At 49.4% G+C, this 23058-nt stretch overlaps 1 protein-coding gene across 2 annotated transcripts in view; it reads right to left on the bottom strand.

Annotated features, from left to right (window-relative positions):
- GABRG3 (gamma-aminobutyric acid type A receptor subunit gamma3) overlaps window positions 1-23058 on the bottom strand; it is a 444492-nt gene that overhangs the window by 372596 nt on the left and 48838 nt on the right. For both annotated transcript variants that reach the window (XM_032468826.1, XM_032468827.1), the window contains exon 3: window positions 22150-22217. In XM_032468826.1, the coding sequence (XP_032324717.1) occupies window positions 22150-22217 (68 nt within the window). The remainder of the gene's footprint in view (window positions 1-22149; window positions 22218-23058) is intronic.

The following is a 23058-nucleotide window of genomic DNA, read 5'->3' as shown; positions in this document are numbered from 1 at the left end:
AATTAAGTTGTCTCCCAGGCTGAGGTAATCCATCTTGCCTCCACTTTTAACCCAAAAATAGATTCACAACTGCCTCTCCCAGATCACTAAAGTCGGTAGCAGCCTGACAGCAAATACAGTATTATTTCCTTTTTTTTTTTTTTTAAACAGAGCCTGGCTGTGATTCTCAGAAGCTAAAAACAAGGATGCTTGCAAAGTAAGAATATGCACCACTTTAAAACCTGGCATGGCCAGAGGTGTCTCAAGTGTTGAAAATTCCCTTTTCCTTATTCAATAAATGGAGCATGATGCAAAGGGAACTGCCCTGAACTTTTCACATGCAAGAAATGTGAGATCTGAGAATCTCAAACGCAAAACGAGGCCATACACTAGCCCCTGTGTCCCTGTCCTCGGAAGTACAAGGCTTTTACTTTAGTCTCGCAGGCCTCCCCTGAGTCTCAAAAGGCTGACTCAAGAGTGAACCATCAGGAAATGTGAGGATTTAGAAACAAGGAATATCTGTTGGACCCGGAAACTGGTAACAATCTGAACTACAGACCTTCACACAGCAGAGTCACTGAACTCCCAGTTTCCTGTAAGATACAGATAAAGGCCTGACGCACACTCCTAACTTGCTCTTACAGAAAGCAGATCCCCCAACAGGTGAAAACTACCATCTGCAAGCATGCAGACCCCAGACAGGCAGAAACCAGAAGACTGGGGATGCTTGACACTCCACCATGATACCAGCCATCCGAGAACTGAGCACTGATCATGAGAACCGAGAGCTGATCATGCACCCCACAGCTCACTCCCTCACACTGCCTTTAAGAACCCTTCCCTGAAAGCTATCGGGAAGTTGGGGTCCTTTGAGCATGAGCTGCCCATTCTCTTTGCTTGGCACCTGCAATAAATGCTGTACTTTACTTCACCATGACCTGGAGACAGAAGACTGGCTTTACGACGTGTGGGTGAGCGGACCCAAGTTTGGTTTGGTAACAACTTCTGATCTGTATGGCTAATTATGGTAAGTGCTTATGGCTCCCTCTAAGCCAGGCCACAGGTGTGACAGTCGTGCCTAAGACTCACAGTGATGGAGGTGCTCACACTTCTCCAGTGAGTCTACACACAACTGTATGAGCCAGGAGCCAGGTACAGGTCCTTTACCCAACTTGGGATAATGTGCACTCCTCAGCTTTTTATTCCTCAGTAGTGCCAGTGATGTTGTCAGAGCAGGCAGCCAGCCAGGTATGAGCCGAGAAAGGGGGACGCAGGCCAAATGGCAGGAAGTGGACAAAAAGGAGGGGAACAGGCCAAATGCAGGAAACCCTACATCATGCAAACAACAGGGGTCCCTGGGCACAGAAAGAAAACCAGGACCTCTGGGCTAATAAGCGGTCACACATTTGGGGGTGACAAGTGGCTGGAGGCTGACAAAAAAAGGTGAGAAAAGGCAGGAATCTCCAGTGTCCAAATGTAACCTTTTGCTCATTATGCCCTCATTTCAATAAAATGAGCCTTGCAGATTAGAAGTACCCATCATGCACCGATGCCGTGACACTTCCAATCCAGACTTATAATAAGGACAAAAATCCCTCCTCTCCTCTGGAAGGTGGAGCTGGCGTGGAAATCAGGGGATATGACCCCAAACCCCTCCCTCCCCAATGAATATTCCACCCATTTATTTTTACACCCTGTGTAACCAACTTGCCAAAGCAGCTCAGGGCAGCTGCTCACCTGAGTCGGCCCGCTCTCCCTGTGAGAATATACTATCCATCCCTTAACAAACCCTCTCTTTACTTTCCTGACCTCCCTGATTCGTCTCAGTTCTTTCTGTGATGGGACAAGAACCTAACTGCCTGGCAACAATGTAAGAACCACAAGACTGGAAGGTCCCACTGAGGACAAGAACACTTGACCAGAATGTTCCTTCAGAGCACAGCCACCTCACAATGCCCAGCGTGTTGGGTTTTACATGAATGTGTGACGGTTTGTCCCTGGAAAGGAAGCAAGCATGAAAAATTGTGCAGTGACTGAGTAAGCAACTGACACCATATGGTGCCACTACAGACATTCTCTTCTGAGGTCTTTCTCCACCTCGGTATCAGAGAAGAGTCACTAACAAAGGATTTTAAATAAGGAACAATGTATGTAAAACAAGATTTACAGGTGTGGCCATGACGGCAGCTGCATTTGGCTACAGTTTTGCCTGAAGACATCAAATTATTCTAAGCGTCTGTGAGCTGCAGATGTGTCTGATTATATTCTGACTCTAAAAGAAGAAAAGCTGGAAGACAAAACTGTAATGAGTGTTCTCTTCCATTCCCAGACTGGAACAATATTTTAAAAGCCTATTTTGGGCCTATTCTCAGACCTCCAGAAAGACACATCTCCCATACGCAAGAGCAAGGAAACGTGCACGTGAGGTGACTTTAAAATCTGGAGATCAAAGGACTTCCTATCACGATTTTAAAGAGCAAAAGAAGCACGAAGGACCAGCTGCTCCTGTAACACAGAGCCACAAACCAAAGTCCGAAGAGGAACCTGGGGGGGCACAAGGATTCGGGAGAGGACCGCACAGAGCGCTCGGCCACCTGACACACAGCGAAGGATGCTTCGTGGCGGCTTTCACGTTGCTGGACAACACATGAATGAGCCAGAGAGACACTGAGGAAGAAGAAATGATTGTAAGAAGCATGTAAGGACCTGCCTGCCCCGTCTCACCATTCTGACCTCTGAACTCTGCGGTTCTCAATCCAAGCTAACATCTGCCATCTGCTTGGACACAGCCAACAAAAATACCACGACCCATCGTTTGCAAAAGAAGAGCCTGAAATTCTGCTCCAAAGTTAGCCAGGGTTTCTCGGTGCGATTAGCGTTAATTGGCCTGTTGCTGGGAACTTGCTTTTGCTGACAGGGAACAGGAGGCCTGCCCTGCAGGGCGCCCGGAGCCTCTGGAGCGGATCGCCCCGGGCCTGGGTCTCAGGCCAGGGCCTAACTGCACTTGGTTCCTTGTCTAAAAAGACACTGGAAACACCAATTTCATGGGGCTCCGTGAGGACTAACTGAGACAATGTGGGGAACCTGTGCGGTGGGTGCCAGGAACGCGGTAGAGGCTGGTTCACTGTTCTCTCTCCTTCACTGAACACGCATCTGCTTTTGATAGCCGAGTGGTTTGATTCTAGTGTTCCCCTGACACCCAGCAACTTCAGCAGATCTGTGGTTTTGTGCTCTATCTGAAAGCTACTCAAACTGATTGCGGCCAAAGCACATATCATTTCATTCATGCCACACAGTTTACCTCGCAGTTGACACAAGGTGCGTCCAGAACGAGGAAACAACAAAGAGACACCGTCAGGCTGGGCGCAAACCAGTAAGGACGGAGCAGAAGGGACCAACCTTCTGCCGTTTGTGTCCTGGCCAGAGCTGGCGGGACCTGTGCCCTCTTCCGTGTGTCTCGGATGTGCCGCACCCAGCAGGAGACCTCTGCGCCTGCTGCTCCCTCCTGTTCGGACGCCCCGAGGCCACCCCAAGGCCTCCACCACCCACAGCTGCTTCACTGCAGTGCACGCCCTGAGCTCTCACAAGTTCCCCAGGGAGTCGTCCGGAGAGCTGAGCCACACCGAGTTCCGCCTGAAGGTCACTGCACAGCTGCTCGCCCCACTGCTTTCAATAACTCACCTCAGCTTGTATAATGATCTATTCCAGTGGTCATGGGGATTAATGGCAACTTTATCTTCTAGGCTTCATCACCTTGATTTCAGAGACTGTCTAGTTTGGCACAAAGAAGGTGTGTGATCAGCTTCTGAGATGGCTCCCAAATATCCCCTCCCCACCCCCCGCCCTTGGGAGAGTCTCTCCTGTGGGCGGGGCCTAGTGACGGGCTCCTGACAGACACAGCCAGAAGGGAGGGGACACCTCTTCCAGATCAGATCACAAAAACTCGCCTCTTAGGCCTCCCTCCTCTCCCTTCTCTCTCCTTCTGTCCATCTGTCCGTCTCTGGTCTCTCTAACATAACCAGCTGCCCTGTGGGAGGCCTGCGTGGCAGGAACTGAGGGAGGCACCAGGCAGAGGCCAGCAAGGAACCAGGACCCTCAGCCCGACAGCCGGTGAGGAACTGAGGCCTGGCAACACCACCTGGACGCGGACTCTCCCCCGGTCAGGCCTTGAGATCCTGCAGGCCCAGCCTCCTCCCCAGCCTGGGAGAGACCTTGGGGCAGAGGGCCCAGCTCAGCCGGGCCCAGATTTCTGATCACATAAACTGTGAGATAAGAAATGAGCCCCTTTAAGCCCCAAATGTTGGGACAATATGTTATGCAGCAATAGGTAACTAACCCACTCTTCGATGTACTCTCCTAACCTCATGGAGAAACACATATTTACATCCCAGTAACAGGAAAACAGATGGGGTGTTTTCTGAGTTGTAGGAAGAGAAATGTCCCATCAAATCCAATTCAGTCAGTGATGCCACCTGGGCTTTGCTGCAGAAAGAGTTACTAGGGAGGTGGCAGACGTTAGAGCTGGGCTGGAGACACAGAAGTATTTCCGCCCAGTGCGGGGAGGCACGCAGGAGCTAGTCAGACGCAGGTGGAGCAGAAGACAGGGACCGAGCATGTGCTCAGAGCCCCCAACCCTGATAGCTTGTGACCTAGAACAACACACGAACCTACAGAGAGACAGACAACAATGACGTGTGATGAGAGTCTAATACCCCAGGAAGGGGCCTTAGCCCAGCCTGGAGCGATGGCGGAAAACATCTCAGGAGTGGAAGGACCATAACAGTGACACAGCAAAGAGAAGCGGAGCACTCCAGGCAGAAGCAATGGCACCCGCCAAGGGACAGAGTCCCCATGCCTTGCAGACGGCCCGACTTCCATGGCAAGGAAGGCGGAGCTGAGCCCCGAAGCCTGGAAGCACTGATGGGATGTGAACAGGTGGCCAGGAGGGGCCGGGAGCTCCCCGGCCGAGAGCCTCTGGCAGCATTGAGCTGGCAGGACCTGGTGAGCAGTCGGGCCTGGTGAGCAGGAAGGGGAGGGGAGGAGTGGGGACAGTGCCAGGGAAGGGGAGCTGCTGCAGTCGCACAGCCACATGGAAGAGCCAGGGGGGCATCCTCAGAAGGCTCTCAGCAGAGGGCTGGCCGGCTCTCTCCACCTGCTCTGGGAGGCTGCTTGGCAGCTTTCACCCGGAGGAGGGACGTAGTGGAAGCAGCTGAGGTCAGCGGTAACGGGAGGGGCTGCAGGGTCTTGGGTCAAGGCTCCAGACTGGTTCCCGGGCAGGTAGCTTCCTGGCATGGTGAGAGGGGCCAGGAGGGCCGGGGAGGGCTGGAGAGCTGCTCTACGGAAACCCTCTAGTCCAGGTGAAAATCAGTGAAGAATGAGGTCTTCCGTCAGCAGGTAAGAGTAGGGACGCACAGGGGACCACGAGGGCAGTCCTTTGCAGCAAGCGAGGCCGCCAGGGTGCTGTGTCCGCATACACAGATCTGGTCTTCGAGAACCTCATTCACTGCCTCAGTTTCCTCTAAAGAAATCAACCACCACAAAATCAGACCCAAAACAGGAGACCTGCCTCACATGCAGATTCAGGGATGTTCTGAAGGAGGCCATCCTTCCTCCAACCACATGATGACCTGTCGGAGGGGCTCCTGTACCACTTCGGGTCCAGGACAGTGTAGCAGAGAGGGACTGCAGGGGGCAAGTCGGGGACAGACAGCACTGCCCCTTCGGCCCTGTCTTCCCGGAGCTGCAGAGGTTAAGTTCAGAGCTTGAACCTCAGCCTGCTAGCATCACCTGGCCAGCACGCCTCCGGGACAAGGCAGCCAAAGAACACGAAAGACACAGATCAAAGGTGATACCGACTGTTTGTCGGTTTGTCTGGATTGGCTGATTTTGTAAATGAATCCGTTGCTAACTTTACGGAAACCAAGAAGAGGAAGTTTGGATGGCCCAGTTAGATGTTCAGGTAAGGAGCTACGTGAGGAGTGGCTGCCGAAGAGCCACATAAGATGTAGGAAGAAGGCAGAAATCTTGCCTGCAGTTTTGGGTAAAAAAAACTCAGAAGAGGCTCAAATTAAAGAATTTCCAAATAAGGAGCACTGTGTGTGATGCACACCTGCATCTGAAGTTCTCTCACGAGTGGCATTTAGTCTGCCCGACATGCCTGGAGAGCGAGGGAGAGAGATTTTCAGTAAATAGCCTACAAATGCGGCTTGAAGGCTGCACACTGCAGGAGTTTTCACCCCCCAGGGCACCTCACAAGAAAGGCCAGCTCCCCACAGAGAAAGGGTCTTGCTGGTCAACTTCAACAGACCGAATAACTCAGAGAAGGCTGGACGATTTCAGGAGGAGAAAGAAAGGGGAACTGAATTCACAGGGTCACTTTTTACAATCTCATGTAAATTCCTTTCAAACAGCTTAAACCTTAATTGCTTTTCTCATTCAAATGTCTTTCTCGAAATATCTAACCTGTAACTTTGAAGCCAAAAAAAAAAGGAAAACAGAATTTTACTGCTTTCTTTGATAACTCCAGGTCATTTTCATTCCTTTGCACAGCTCCAAGGACGAGTCTATCTTTAGACTTCAGTATTAAGAAAGAGAAGGATGGGGCAGATCAGAGCATCTACAAACAAAAGGTGGGTGATTGCAAATCTTGCATATCATTGGCAAAGTTAATTGTTGGTAGAAAAATTGTGAAGACTTTCTTCAGTTTTATAAAATCAAATTTCCTTGTTGTGTCATAAATCATAGGACATTTGCTCTGGAAGAGACCAGAGCAGCCACTGTGCGCACATGTTCCTTCTCCCCAAGAATCCCTCCAGCAGCTTGGTGTCCACGGGGTACCTAGGTACCTGGAGCGGGTGGCTCTACCCTATGGGAGCAAAGGTGCAACCCGCCTGCCTCCAAAGCCCAGCCACTCATTTTGTTCCAGTTCTGTCCTCTAGCAGAATTTCACGTGCTCTTCCGTGGAAAAAGCAGCAGGCAGTGTGGTCTGTGCAGACTGAAGTGTGTCTCGGGATTCGCCCAGCCCGGGGCACCTCGCAGCCTGAGGTGCCCTTAGCAGACAGTGCTGGATCCGCGGGACTCCAATCCCCCAGGACACACGCCCAGCGCTGCTCTGCTATCGTAAGCCGCGGGGTAACTGGAGTGCAGGGACGAGAGCGGGGCAGCAGACCCGCCAAAGCAAAGACAAGGACGTGGAAGGGCAAGGAAAGAAGGACCAGGCTGAACCAAGTGAGGATGCAGGAGGAGGGGTGGTGTCTAAGGAGGACAAACTCCCCAGGGGGATAAAACAAGAAGCAGATTCTCGTGGGTGAGAGGCTAAATAAGAATGAGGAGCCCCACAGTCTATTTCAGGGTTGGGTCAAGCCTCGGCAACAGCATCACCAGCCCACCATGCATCCCCAGTGGCAGCCCCAGGAGGTGTGTGTGAAGGCTGGCACTCCTTCACACACATGAGGTCTGATACTTACTTTAAAACAGCCTCAGGAATCAATGGCATTTTTCACAGAACTAGAACAGAATTTTTAACATTTGTATGGAAACACAAAAGACCCCAAATAGCCAAAGCAATGTTAAGAAAGAACAGAGCTAGGGGAATCATGCTCCCTGACTTCAGATTATACTACAGGGCTACAGTCATCAAAACAGTGTGGTACTAGCACAAAAACAGACACACAGATCACTGCAACAGGACAGAAAGTCCATAAATAAACCCACACACTTACGGTCAATTAATCTATGACAAAAGAGGGAAGAAGATACAATAAAGACAGTCGAAACAAGTGGTGCTGGGAAAACTGGACAGCTACCTGTACAAGAATGAAATGAGAGCATTCCCTAATATACAGAAATAAACACAAAACGGATTAAAGACCTAAATGTAAGACCAGATAGTATTAAACTCCTAGAGGAAAACACAGGCAGAACACTCTGACATAAATCACAGCAGTATTTTTTTGATCCATCTCCTAGAGGAATGGTAATAAAAACAAAAATACACAAACTGGACCTAATTAAACTTACAAGCTTTTGTGCAGCTAAGGATACCATCCATGAAAGGAAAAGACAGCCTACAGGATGGGAGAAAATGCAAACAATGTGACGGACAAGGGATTGATTTCCAAAATATACAAATGGCTTATACAGCTATCAAAAAAAAAAAAAAAAACCCAATCAAAAACTGGGCAGAAGATCTAAATAGACATTTCTCTAAAACAGAGATACAGATGTCCAACAGGCACATGAAAAGATGCTCAACATCACTAATTATTAGAGAAATGCAGATCGAAACTACAGTGAGGTATCACCTCACACCAGTCAGAATGGCCATCATCAAAAAGTCTACAAATAATAAATGCTGGAGAGGGAATAAATGCTGTTGGTGGGAATGTAAATTGGTGCAGCCACTATGGAGGACAGTATGGAGGTTCCTTAAAAACTAAAAATAGACCTACCATGTGATCCTGCAGTCCCACTCCTGGGCATATAGCTGAAGAGAACCCTAATTCAAAAAGACACATGCACCCCACTGTCCATAGCAGCACTATTTACAATAGCCAAGACCTGGAAGCAACCTAAATGTCCATCAACAGATGACTGGATAAAGATATGGTATAGTTATATACAATAGAATACTATTCAGCCACAAAAAAGGAATGAAATAATGCCATTTGCAACAACATGGGTAGATCCAGAGATTGTCTTATTAAGTGAAGCAAGTCAGACAAAGACAAATATCATATGATATCACTTATGTGTGGAACCCAAAAAAAAGACACAAATGAACTTATTTACAAAACAGAAATAGACTCACAGACAGAAAACAAACTTAGGGTTACCAAAGGGGACAAGTGGGGGGTAGGGATTAACAGATACACACTATTATATATAAAACGAACCAACAAGGACCTACTGTACAGCACAGGAAACCGTATTAAATATCTTATAAAAACTGATCATGGAATAGAATCTGAAAAAGAACAGACATGTGTGTGTGTGTGTATAAATATACACGAATGTAAGTATAATTGAATCACTTTGCTATAATTGAATCACTTTGCTATATACTTGAAACTAACACAACATTGTGAATCAACTATATTTCAATTAAAAAAATTTTAATTAAAAAATAATAAAACAGGCCTCAGGAATATGGTTCTGACAAAAGAAAGATCCGTGCGTTCCTGACAGACACAATGAACCACTGAACAGTGGGTCTTGTTTAGAACCGAGTTGTAAAACTGATTTGGGGGCTCAGAGAATCAAACTCAGTGCTGGGAAGGGCTCCTTTTCACATCCTCACACCACGGCCATCCCAGGGGCTGGCTCGGCGCCCCCCCCCCCCCCCCCGTGCAGCGGTTCCTTACATGTGACTACTGAGCAGCCAGGAGCACCCGGGGCCCCTCCGGGGTGCCGGCCAGCAAGGTGAGGCTGGGGGTCAGGTGCGTCTCCACACCGAGGGGCCCCTGCCCTCCTGTACCTTCCTCACTTACTCAAGACAAGAACTCCAACGTTTCCGTAACGGGCAAGCCCTCTGCTCCAGCTCCTGTTCTGGGTGTTCCCCCTACAACAGGAGGGGCCCTGCGGGGCCCTGCTGCCTTCCAGACACCCCCACTTTCCAATCTGCGGCTCACAGAGCAGCCACCGAGTTACACGAGAATCATCACTGGGAGCCACTGAACTTTGCCACACTGGCCCCTCTCTCCTTTCTGAAAGTCCAGGCACTATTCACTTATCCTCACCAAGCAACTGTCCAACTGTCCTATTGTCCGTGATTTACCAAGTATCGTGGATACCAGCTTCGTGCTCTCGTTGACAAACTTTTTCACGACCCTAGAATCACGATTGGTCTGGAGTAGGACTCCTGTATTTAAAAATAAACAACTTCAGTGTTGAATTAATTCTTAACATTTATTACCATCTTTCCAGTTTGAAGGTTATTGTCTTACAACTGAATTTCACAAACCTCTTCCACGGGCACGGAACCCCTGGTAATCGCAGCGGGCGACACAAAGCACAGATCCCAGGCAGTGACCTCCGGGAGCAGCTTAAAATGTCTGGGGTCAGACGTACATTCAGCCGACAGGATGTACGGAGAATATGACCTGAGTGCCACCACTGAAGGGTTTGTTTGTCTTGTCTGTTTTTACTCCAACAGTAGCTGAAAAAAGGCACCAACTGAACGATGGTGGCATCTTGTGGAGTCAGGGAGGGCGTCAACGTGAGCCTTGGAGAGTGAATATCATGTTTATAGAAGGATAAACTAGACAGTCATCCCAGGAGAGGACCTAGGATGAGCAGAGGCGTGGAACATAAGGGAAGCTGGGGGCAGGCTGCTGGTCCAGCACACCCAAAGCATCGCGCTTCTGACAGCACAGTGCACAGCGAGGCTGAGGGAGGCTGGAGGCAAACCGCGGGAGGACCTTCTACAGGCGCCTGGGACCCCACAAGGTTTCTGAGCAGAAGAGCACTGAACTCAGACCCACCTCCAGGAAGACAGCGGCACCTACAGTGAAGACGGCATGGAAGAGAGAGTATTTCACGTGGGAAAGCCAATTAGGAAATTATGACACAGCCCAGGCAAAAGACAGCGCAAGCCTGAAGAAAGAGCAGGAAAAAATTAAAGATACAAAGGAAAGCGCTCCAGGAGCAAAGTTCCAAGGGGCAGAAGACAGCCATCAGTGCAGGAGAGAGGAGCAGAGGGGCAGCTGGGGGCCAGCGGGGACACCCCTCCCCAGCAGGGCAGGGCTCGGAGACGAGACACTGGGCGGACAGGGGCTGCCAGCCCGGGATGCACCTGGGAGCATGGATCGCTGATGTCCCCACGAGCACAAGGCGCCCGCCACCGCCATCCACAGTCCGGGAAGCAGAGGGAAGTGAGTGTCTCCACGAAGGCCCACCTCCCTCGCTCAACTCCTCAGTGATCACCAGTGAGGGGCAGAAGATACACGCGTTGTTCACTCTTTCTCGGGAAAGATCGCTGTTTCCCTCCCTCCCTCCCTCCCGCCCGAGCCCTCGGCCTTCCTGGGGTCCCTCCTGGGGTGGCTCTGACACTGTCTATCCCCCCCTGCACCTGTGCTCGGCACTTTGGAGGACGAGGCCCCACACACTCCTGAGCGGCCAGCTGCATCTGGGAAAGTTCCGGGCAGGCTTCCTGCAGCTTCTGTGATCCCGGCCACTGCACCTCCCTGACCCCAGGGACCAGGTGACGGTGGCAGTGTCGAAAGCTCAAGAAAGAAGGAGAGCAGGGGTGTGGCACCACAGGACGGCTGAGAAGGAGGGGACGTGGCCCATGTTCGTGGGGCTCCTTCCTCACAGAAGAGTGCCTGGGTTTGGGGAGTGACAGGACCCCATGCAGAACCCCATGTCTGGGGGTGATGCCCTGGGATGCTCACACAGGGCCCGGCGGTGTCTGTGCCCTCGGGAAACCCCAGACACGCAACGTAAGCCACTTCCACTGGAGTCAATCTGAAATGACATTTGCGGTCATCTCTATGAAAACAATGTTGTCAGAACATCAGACACTTGGGTGGGGAAATAATCCCCACTTAACAGCATCACCACTCGACAGAAAACATTACCTAACTAGCGTGCTTTTAAACTGCAGTATCTTTTCCAAAAAACCTAAATCATTCCAGCAGTTTGAGTCACAGCATCGCATCTGGACAGAACTACAGACGAACACATTTCTTTTCACTTCTCTTCTACATTAGGCACGTTGCTGATCTCCCCTTCAGACTTGGGGCAAGGCGCACGCACACCTGCCTGGCTAAAGAGACCTAACAGACTGGAGTGGCTGAGACCGAGGAGCAGAAGACCCTGCTCACCTCCTCCCAGGGGTACACCAAAACTGCAACTGTTCACAGGGCTTCTGTCTATGAGAATGAATAAAGACAAGCAGAAAAGATTTTCCAGAACTAAAGAAGGAACCACAACGAGATAGGCAGGAGGGGCAAAGACAGGGTATAGCCAAGACCCCCTCTCCTGGTGGAGGGTTGGAGGAGAACCACCAATGGGGAGACAATCACAACTGCAGAGCCTCCTTCAGGAGCAGGAGGCTCAAGGCCCCCATCAAGCTCCACTGCCCGAAGGTCCTGCACCAGGAAGACGAGACCCCAGACGTCTGGCTTTGAAAGCCTGGGAGGCTTCATTTCTGGAGAGCCAGCGGGCGGTGGGAAGTACTCCGCACTCACGGGCTCACACAAAGTCTCACGTGCTCTAGGACCCAGGATAGAGCAGGCATTTGAAGAAGCCTGGGTCAGACCCACCTTCTGATTTGGGAGAGTCAGGAGGCAACTGGAGCTCACCTTGGGAACATGGACACTGACAACAGCCATTTAGGGGAGCTTCTGCTACCACGTGGACATTGGTGCTGGCAAGCCATTTTGTAACCTTCCCTCCAGCTTATTAGCGCTGGGGGCTCACCCACCCCCCAGCAGGCCAGCACCAATTCCAGGGCCCCTAAGTCAAGCAGTCAGCTGTGTGAGGAGCCCAGTCCCACCCACTGGGGGGCTGGCACCAGCCCCAGGCCCCTCCCAAGGTCCCCCATTCAGCTGCTTCAGGACCTGAATCCATCTACCAGTGGGGCTCCCGGACCCAGCCCTGCCCACCAGCAAAGCGACAGCAGCCCTGGGGCCCCAGGCCCTCCCGCCATCCCCTCCAGGACCCAGCCCCACCTACCAGCAGCCAGCAGCCTCCACACGAGCCAGGGCCCGGCAGCCACCAGGCCAGGGGCCAGCACCGACTACAAGCACGCCCACAGCAGTCGGCCCTGCCGCAAAGAAGGGCTAAGTCAGCCCACATCGGGGGGGGGGGGCGCCCCAATCATTCAGCTCTGGTGGGCAGAGGAGAGCGGTGCTGGGCCCCACGGGACATCTCCCACATAAGGCCGCTGGCACCAGGCTGGGAAGTGTAACTGCAATACCTCGCACACACAAGTACACACAGGGAGCAGGGCAAAATGAGTGCTCATATCAGACCGATTTAGAACAAAGCCTGTATGTATACGAGATGACAGACGGTCACTAAGCTTACTGTGGTCATCATTTCAAGATGCATGTAAACCAAATCGTGATGCTGCACACCTTACAGTTACACAGAGCCGCGTGCCAACTGTGCACCAATAAAACCGGAAGGAAAAAGGGACCGAACACAGGCACGTGCGCAGCACCGCGCGGCTGGCGGGTATCACGAGAGGCACAAAGGTTGGGGAGCGCCCTGTGGCTCTGGGCCTCTCAAACCTGAATCAGAGGATAAAGGTGTGCACGGCCGGTCCACACGGGTGTGTGGTGTCCTGTGCCTGGCAGTGCGAACAAGACGTAAGGCCCTGCCCCGAGAACTCCCATCCCCACATGCTCCCCACCGGACTCTGCTAAGCAGCTTCTTAGATTGCTTGATTCCTTCCCCATTCATCCTCGCCGCCCAGGTCTTGACTGGAAGCCTGCTCTGAGTCATGCATCTGTGCCAGGCTGGGGGACGAGAGATCATACATCTGGGCCCTGGGGGACTTCGGAGTCTCCTGGGGGAGACGGTGGTAAACAAGTGGTTATCACCCATGAGGGGGTGTCCCAGCCACCACGGCTGTGGGGGTGTCATTAACACGCAGGGCTCATCCTGACTCTGGGACACACAAGCCCTGGTCATACCCGGGGTGCAGTGGCCAGAAGGATCTGACATGATGCACGCCCCGGGGGGACGGAACGCTACTCTCCCTCCCGCATCTGGGTCCTCCCACTGCACTGGGTCCGGTCCAGTGTCCCCCTGAAACCCCCCACACCCACACAGCGAGCCTTGCTGCCCGGGAGCTGAGAGCAGCAGTGCCCAGTCACAGGATCCAGCCTGGCTCTTCCAGAACAAGGGAACAGCGCGGCTTCTCAAAGCGGGGCACTCAGGAAGGAGCGCTCACACCCCAAGACCAGCCCTGGATTCCAGCCAACTTCCACTTACTCTCCATGGGCGGGTCTCGTGGTCCCGCTTTCAAGTGGAACAGGAACCCCTCCCTCACAGGGCAGTTCTGGGACCCACGAGACAGTGACGGACGGAACCTAAGCAGGAGAGCAGCTGTCCAGGGACGGAGGGATCCCCAGAGAGGGAGGTGAGGGTGGGGGGAACTGCGTCCTCCCTGGTCAAGTCAGAGTCACGTGAAACGTGAGCATCTCTTAGAAACGGCTAGAGCCTGCAAAACGGGGGACGAGCCCGAGGTCGGTTTGCTAGGGTTCCCCTAACGGAGTGCCCCAAACCAGGCGGCTCAGGCAACAGCCATGTCTCATCTCACCGTCTGGAGGCTGGAAGCCCGACGCCAAGGTGTCAGCAGGGGTGGTTCCATCTGAGCACCCAGAGGGAGGATCTGGTCCTAGCCTCTCTCTCTCCCAGCTGCTGGTGGGTTTGCTGGCATCTTTGGCATCTCCTGGCCTGTAAATCTCTGCCTTCATCTTCACATGGTGTCCCCCTTGTGTGCGTGTCTGTCTCCAAACTTCCCCTCTTTAGAGAGACACCAGTCATGCTGGAGTAGGGCTCACCCTTCTCCAGTACGACCCCATCTTAATTAGTTACACTGCAGTGACTCTGTTTCCAAATAAGGTCACAGCCTAACACACTGGGGAAGGACTTCAATGGTGGACTGGAGTCGACAGGGCGGGGCGGCCCTCCCTTTCAGAAAACGCTTTTTATATGCAACATAAAAACAGTGTTCTTTTCCGAGGTCCAAACTGTAGCCCACGCTGTGAAAAGTGAGGGAAATCAACTGTGAGATATCCAACAGAAATGGAAAAGCTCAAGATGAAAAGAAAAATAAGCTATTCACACACCTGAAGGAGCTGGTGCGCAAGAATCTTATTTATTCGTCCACTGGGGCCTCTCGACTTAATCCCAAGGGACCAGAAAGAGCTCAGGGTTTTGGCCTCAAGGGCTCACAGTCAAATGGGCACCTGCTCCAGACTGAGGTTCACTGGAGCTCTGGTTTTAAAAGCCTTTATTAGCTTTTAAAGCTTTTCAATATCATCTTCTCTTTTTGAAGATTTTTCTTAATTCCAGAAATCATTTCCATTCATCCTGCGTGGCTCTCTCAATATATTCTACTGATTTAGTTAATAACATGTATATTGTAGACACCATCATTATTATTTCTATTTGGCAAGGGCTTTCTGTCTAGTGATAAATCAAATCTCAAGCACACAAGCTTTACATATAAAAATATTACTTTCCATTTCTTAAAAGGACGTTAAAGCTACATACAAAACCATCTTCTTAAACAATCGCTAACAAACAGACCACAGCTCTGTTTCCTCGCGCTGATACAGCTAGAAGAAATACATCACTAACTCCCTTTAGTTTCCCTCAAAGAGACATTATTTATAGGGGAAACCTGCACACGCTGGAATTTAGAAAACCTCTCTCTTCCTCACTAACCTGAAGACATCTGGGAAGGTTACTGAAGCGAGAAGGAGATCCCACAGCAAAGTGTCACAGGGCTTAACTCTTGGCTCCAAGTTACTTCCTTGCCGACTATTAGAAATTCAACCTTATTCTAACTAAACCTAAAATGTTGGTTGAAAATGCATGGCTGTGACGGGACAGCTTCTCCTAGGCCAACACTCTCAGTAAGAACAATAGAAAAGCTGGACGTTATTTGATGAGGCCAGACACCAAGGAGGCAGGCTTACGTGAGCAGCGCGCTCTCTGCAGAGCTCACCTCCTGCCCGCCTCTGATGCTGGGTGGGGAGTGGCTGCTGAGGGTGAGGACCCAGCAGAGCGCAAGGAGGAACAGGAGGGCCATGGCTTTAGAGAGAAGAGATGATGGGGGAATGAGCCAAACAACATGGGCTTTCCCTCAGTCCATTTATACACTAAGTTGCACAGGGTCAAGAGGTTAAAAAGCAACTGGAAAAAAATGGCTCAAAAAGAAGAACAGAATTTTCAGCCATTTCACATTGTCAGAGGTATAAACACTAGAGTTCAGGATCATTTGGCAGGGGCCCTGGGAAGCATCCTGAGCCCTCTGTCGGGACCCCTGGGGAGCTGTCCACAGGGCCGGAGGGGACCAGAGCTCACCTGAGCCTCAGCAAGATGGTAGAACAGCCCCTATGCAAGCTCCGACCTCCAGACATGAGAGGGAATGGTGCCGGAAGTCTCTGCCACTTTTGTACACAATCAAAATTACCAGGCAGACAAAAAATGCAGCCAAGCAACAAATGAGATGATAAAAACGGTACCACGGATAATCAGATACTACAGCTGTTAGCCATGAATTTAACGATTAACGCGTTCAGGAAAACAGAGTGCAAGATGTGGAATTTCACCAGAAAATCGATGTCTGTTAGTAACAAGCAAAATTAAAATTTTAGAAATGAAAATAACTCAGAATGATACATGCACCCCAATGTCCACAGCAGCACTGTTTACATTTACAACAGCCAAGACATGGCAACAGCCTCAATGTCCATCGACAGATGACTGGATGAAGAAGCTGTGGTGTATTTATACAATGGAATATTACTCAGCCGTAACACAGAATGAAATACTGCCATTTGCAGCAACATGGATGGACTTGAAGATTGTCATTCTAAATGAAGTCAGAAAGACAAAGAAAAATACCGTATGATATCACTTATGTGTGGAATTTTCAAAAAAGACAAATGAACTTATTTACAACACAGAAACAGACTCAAATACATAGAAAACAAATGTATGGTTACCAGGGAGAATGGGGGTGGGAAGGGGTAAACTGGGAGCTGGAGATTTGCAGGTACTAACTACTATATATAAAACAGATGAACAACAAGTTTCTACTGTACAGCACAGGGAACTATATTCAGTATCTCATAGTAACTTACAATGAAAAAGGATGTGAAAATGAATATATGTACGTATGTGTACAACAGAAACATTATGCTGTACACCAGAAGTTGACACAACATTGTAAACTGACTAGACCTCAACTAAAAAGAAAAAAGATGCAAAAAAAAATCACAGTAACTGAAATTAAGAACTCAACAGACGGCTTTCACAGATAATAGACACATGAGGAGTGTCTTGAGATGCTGAGATGCAGGCTGGAAGGTTTGCACTGAGTGAGCTTGGGGGGCAAAGGGATGGGAAGAAATCCTAAGGGACAAACGGGACTTGGGAGCAATGCATAACATTCACAGGACTGGAGTCCTAGAACATGAAAAGACAGAACGGTGCAGAAGCAGTATTTTAAGAAATAATGGCCATAATTTTCCCAACCTGATGAAGGATATCAAACTACAGACTCGAAAACTGAGATGGATCTTAAGCAGCGCAAATGCAAAGACCGGAACAAGGGTGGCACTGTGGTGTGGCAGCCTCCCCTTCTTCTGGACTTTCCTGAGCTGAGGACCCTTCAGAAAAGTTTCACAAAGCAATGGGCATCCTCCAGGGACAACAGACCCTTCTGGAATGGAATTTACTTTCTTCTCTCCTGGCCTTTCTGTGATTCCACGTGGTCGCCAAACTCACCTCTCAAAACTGCAGCCCAAAGTGCCAGGAGCAGAGATGAGGTTCACAGATGTCACAGCAAGCTGCATACGCTCCCCCACCCCACCCCCGGCTGCACGCCCTCCTGCGAGTTCTATCCTTTTAGGCCATGGGTCATATAACGGAGCATATTCCAGTGATTTTTAACCTGTCTCTTTGATCTCCACAGCCTCCTCCTTAATTTCTGGGTAACACACAGTCACAACCAGCTGTTACAGTGACATCATATCCACTCAACCACTAGGTCCTGGATACCCTCAGATGGTAGCTTATACCAGCTCGGTTAAACACAGAGGGGAATCAGCCAGCCTTAGAAGGCTGCATGCTCTATGATTCCACCTATACCACTTTCTGGAAAAAGCAAAACTATGGAGACAGTAAAAAGATCAGTGGCTGCCAAGGGTTAGTGAGGAATAAGGTATGAACAGGTGGAGCACAGAGGATTTTTAAGGCAGTGAAAACACCTTGGATGGTACAACAATGGTGAACACACTATACATGTCATCACACACTTGTGAAACCCCGCAGAACATGCAGCATCAAAAATGAATCCCAACGCAGACTGTGGACTCCAGTTAATAACAATGTGTCAACAGACACTCAACAATGGTAACAAACGTACCACACTGACGCAAGATGTTAACAGTAGGAGTGAGTGTGTGTGTGTACATGCATGCGTGCATGCGCACACAGAAATATATGGGAACTTTCTGTGATTTCTACCCAATCTCTGCAAATTTAAAATTATGCTAAATGAAGTAAGTCAGACATAGTAAAATAAGAATTGTATGCTCTTACTTACATGTGGAATTTAAAAAACCTGAAATCATTGAAACAGAGAGTAGATTGGTGGTTTCCAGGGATGGGGTGGGGGGTGGTTACTTACGGGTAAATGTTGCTCGAAGGGTACAACCTTCCAGGTGCTGAGATGAGCAAGTTGCAGGGATGTACATATGGCGTGGTGACCACCGTTAACAGCACAGTATTATACACTTGATACTTGCTAAGAGAGTAGATCTTGAAAGATCTCACCACAAAAACAGAACTAAGTCGGGTGACGGAAGTGTTAACGAACCTTGCTGTGGTCATCATTTTGCGATGTGTACGCACAGCCAATCACCCGGTACTTCATCTTCAGCTTATATAATGTTATATGTCAATTACATCTCAACAAAGCTGGAGGAAAACGTTTGAACTGCTTTAAAAAAACCAACTCTATTAATTTTTTTTTTTAATAAAAGGAAAGTGGTCCTAGCAGGAGACTCACCCTTGAGCCTGTTTCATCTCAAGTCCTAAGCTAGAGCTTTAGCTCTGCAGGGGCTGGGCTGTGGTTCACACCAACCGCAGAGACACAGTGGGGTCAGAACTAGGTATCTGGGTTCTCTGTCCCCGTGGGCTCCAGCTCACTCACCAACACACACGTGGGAAAGACTTATCTTCTCTCCCACAGTCTCATGAAGATCCAACAACACAGGCTGATGGCCAAGAATAGGTATCAAGCACTGGTTTTCTTTCTTCCTTTCCTGAAAGGTTTCTTACAGTGAAAATTCTCAAAAATAAACTCTCAGGCCCCTTTATATGCAGCCCCTATGGGCCTGAAACAAACCACACACCATCTCTGTAAGGAACTGTGCACATTTCGATATGTCATAACGACAAAGACAGAGGATGTGACTGAAGCTTTGTAAAGAAAGATTCTCCTCACCCCAGCTGAACCATTTCTAATCTCTGTAACCAGAAAAAGCAAAAACTCCAGGAGAGACAAGATAATGAAAATCAATCTGTTAAACAAGAGACTGAAATGCAACTTCATTTTTCTTTAGTGGAGAGGGATGTCTGAAAGCTGAATCTTCAGTACTAATAACACCAATAGAAGAAGCAGACAAGTAGGAAAGAGGAGAAGGGGAGGAAGAAACAGCTGTTTTCTCTCTTTACTTGATGGTTAAATGAATATTGGGGGGGGGCATAATTTTACAAGACTTTATTTAGCTTATGGTCAAAACCACAATAAAAATTTATATCTTTCAATCCTGTACACGTCTCTAAATTGCACCTTTTTCTCAGAATGTATTTTAAATTTGCTTTAGTCTCTCTCACCTTTTTTAAAATTATTATTGATGACTCAGTCCCCAAAACCCACTTAAACAGTCAGTTCTCTGCTTTTAAATTGCTCTTATTTTTCACGAGGTCCACTTTAAAGCATTTCACATTCTTTTCAAACTGTGTCATTAGGTTTCATAGACAGAGTGGGTACATGTGATGTACTTAGCAACGTGAGAAGAAGCCTTGTATCATTCCAACTACTAAACAAAGTGCCATGAAGACAAAGGCTAGAAATACTCACCCTTGAGGAAGCAGATGTGCAGAGAGAATTTTCAGGGCAGCGACACTACTCTGTGTAACGGTGGAAACCTGTCATTTCACGCTTGTCCAGACCCACAGATGTTAACACCAAAGGTGAATTCTAGTGTCAACTACAGGCTTTGGGTGATGATGACATGTCAGCGTGTGTTCACTGCTCGTACAAATGTACCACCTGGTGGGGGATGTTGATAGTGGAGGAGGCTATGCGTGTGGGGGGAGGGGGCAGGGAGGATATGGGACCTTCTCTGGACCTTCCTCTCAATTTTGCTGTTAACCTAAAACTGCTCCAAAAAAAATAAATCTTTTTAAAAATAAAAGTTTAAACTTAAAAACAAAAAAAAGCAACGCAGAAGCCCCTACCTTCTGAGGCCTCTGAAACCTCCCTCGGGGGTCCTGCATGTTCCCTCCTCTGGTCGCTCAGCCCTGCACCTGTCTTTGCTCTGGTTCCCTGGGTTCCCTGATGGTTTGTTTATAAATCTGGATTTGAACTAATCTCTCGTGAAGCTGGACGTGCACACACCTCACATGGAAGTGTCCGCACACTTTCCCCATGCGGGGTCTGTCTGGGGCCTGAGGGTGACGTGACTATGGTCAGAGCCTCAGCCCCCGCACAACCCAGATCCGCCCACCACGTGGCATTCAAGCAGCACGTCAGCCCCTCAGACTCCAACCGCGTGCCAAACCTGCCGTCTGCCCTTTCACGGGGACCTTCCCACGCTGTCCCACCTGGCAGGCTCCTGCCTAGCGGCCAGGCGTCAGGCTGAGAAGACCTCATTGGAGCAATCTACCCCAACTGCAGGCTTTCCAGGGGCGGGGTGCCTGTCATTAACAAAGTCCTTACCGCCCTGTGGGAGACTGTCACTTACTCTCAGCCTCTCCTGCGGTGTAGGGTTTTCATACAGAGATGTCTGTCCATTCCAACAGCAAAGCCTAACCCTGGGCACAAGGTGGATCTCAACGTTACAGGAGTTCATGAAAAACCCCCAGAACCCCAGGTGCAAGCCGCTGTCCCTAAAATGACATTGTGACTATGTGTCCATGGGGGCACTTCTGTTGTAGTGTCAGCGTCTGAATGAAGTGTTGTGTAACTAACATAACAGAACTCCAGAATAAGAAGCAAACTAAGAAGTGATGACTCTATGTGGTCAACCGAAGAATTATTTACCAGGGGAGGGGATCACACTTGCAGTTTACGTTCACAATCTGCAGCCCACAGGTTGTGTGCGGTGAACCCTCTTTTATTCACATCACCTCCTTGCTGGTGCCCCATCTCCAGTTTACGGGTGACATGGGGGATTTTTAAGTGAGTCACCCCCACTGAGTATCACTTCACCCCCACATGGAACCTTTATATATTCATCAAAGAGAACATGAACATTTGCATTATGTGGCAATGAAAAGAAATGATTTTGCGATTCATTTTGGAAGGGTTACGTCCAACTACAGAATCATACAATGAAAGGATGGCATTTTCAGTTGGCACCGTGCAACGCCCCCTGTCAGCCTCACGTGTCCCCCAAATCCAGGAGCCACTGTGGAGCAGGGAAGCACAAAGGAAGCCCCCTGCGTCCAGGAGCTCCTGCCACCGCCGGGTGGGTGAGGCAAGTGCCTGCTCCTGGAATCCCGCAAGATCTGCCTGCAGTGACAGATGCCAGCACAGCCCCTTCCTAAGAGCCAACCCCTGGTACAGGGAAGGCATTCTCTAGCCTGCGAACAGTTACTTCTGGGGCTTACTTTACTTCTGACTGTGAAAACACCCGACTCGGGGAAACCACACACTTGGTCCCATACTTTCTCCTGGTAAAAAAAAGAAAGGCAGCATGTTTACCCTCAGAGTTCAAACTGCAGACAGAGGTCTGAGCCGGGTAATCTCAGATCCTTTCCTGAGAAACACTAATGAAATGCAGGTCCTCTGGATCATGAAAGAATGAACAAAAGTACAAACATCATTTCTATTCATCCCCAGTATCAGTGAGGTCAGACTCAGCCAGCGACAGCACAAGCGCAAATCACATCACCTGGAGATCCACGTGCGGACAAGGCGGGGGGTGAGACACTATCCATCCTCAGAGCAGTGACCCACTGCTAGTGTCACGAACGCCACTCCTCGAGTTTTACTATTTCCAACACCGAAGCTACCAATGATTGCCACAGGTTTAAGAAGCCAATTCTGAGTTTAAAACCACACGATCAATCTCGGACGGAAACCCGTGAGTTTAAAACCACACGATCAATCTCGGACGGAAACCCACGGTGAGGACGCGAGCAAGAATGGACAGAAATACTGTCAGGTCAGAAAAGAAAACAGCGTCTTACCATGTTTATTGAGGACACGGGACCGATGCTGTTAACATAGATGTCCACATCGATGACGGTGGGCTTCACTGTGGAGAAAAACACGTGTGTGTTAGTACCCTGTGCCAAGGACCAAGGCAAGCACTGCCCAACCTCCTTTCATCCCACACTCACAGCCAGGGGCACGTTGGAAAGGGATGGGACTTGCCTTGTAGTCACAATTCTAAAGGATGGAACATTCTTACCCATATTTAATAAATTCTAGAAAAACAGGACATCTGTACACTTCAAGTTGCCAGTGAGATGTGACTATACAGATACTCTGTAACATTTGTTTACCTGATTATACAACAAAGAAAAAATAAAAAGATGAACTAGAAGACATTGCAAAACAAATTTGATGTCAAATTCATGCTCTGAAGCCAAACCCAAGTGAAGAGTGATACCAGGTATAGTTCAGGTTATTCATCCATCACCCTGGTTGCAACTCAAAGCAAAGACCCAGAGAGCACATACACCGAAGGAAGACAAGAAATACTGATTATTGTTAAGAGTGTAACCTAAAGACACATACCCCCATATCGCAGACTTCAAATCCGGACACAAAAAAAGAATAACACTTTAGCAGGTTGAGGAATTACTGTTTCAACTATGAGGGCATAAAATTCATATAATGAGAAACCATAACATCTAACGTGCCTTTAGGGATAAAATTGGCTCATTTAACCTTAAAGAAAATCGGTTTCCCTTTCCTTGGCAGAAATGGAACTGGGGAGACCGGTAACAAGCCTGCAGAGACGGCCAACCTCTGAGCCGGGGGTCCAGGCCACCCGACAAGGAGCAGGCTCCCTTCCGAATGGGAACAAGACTCCTGAACCTCTGCACGTGAACGCAGCGTGTTTCCATGGAAACAGGCGTGTTTATATCCGC

This window comes from Camelus ferus, chromosome 27 (genome assembly GCF_009834535.1).
Source record: "Camelus ferus isolate YT-003-E chromosome 27, BCGSAC_Cfer_1.0, whole genome shotgun sequence".
Taxonomy (NCBI): domain Eukaryota; kingdom Metazoa; phylum Chordata; class Mammalia; order Artiodactyla; family Camelidae; genus Camelus; species Camelus ferus.
The sequence above is the reverse complement of the archived record's forward strand: the minus strand, read 5'-3'. Positions and strand labels throughout refer to the sequence as shown.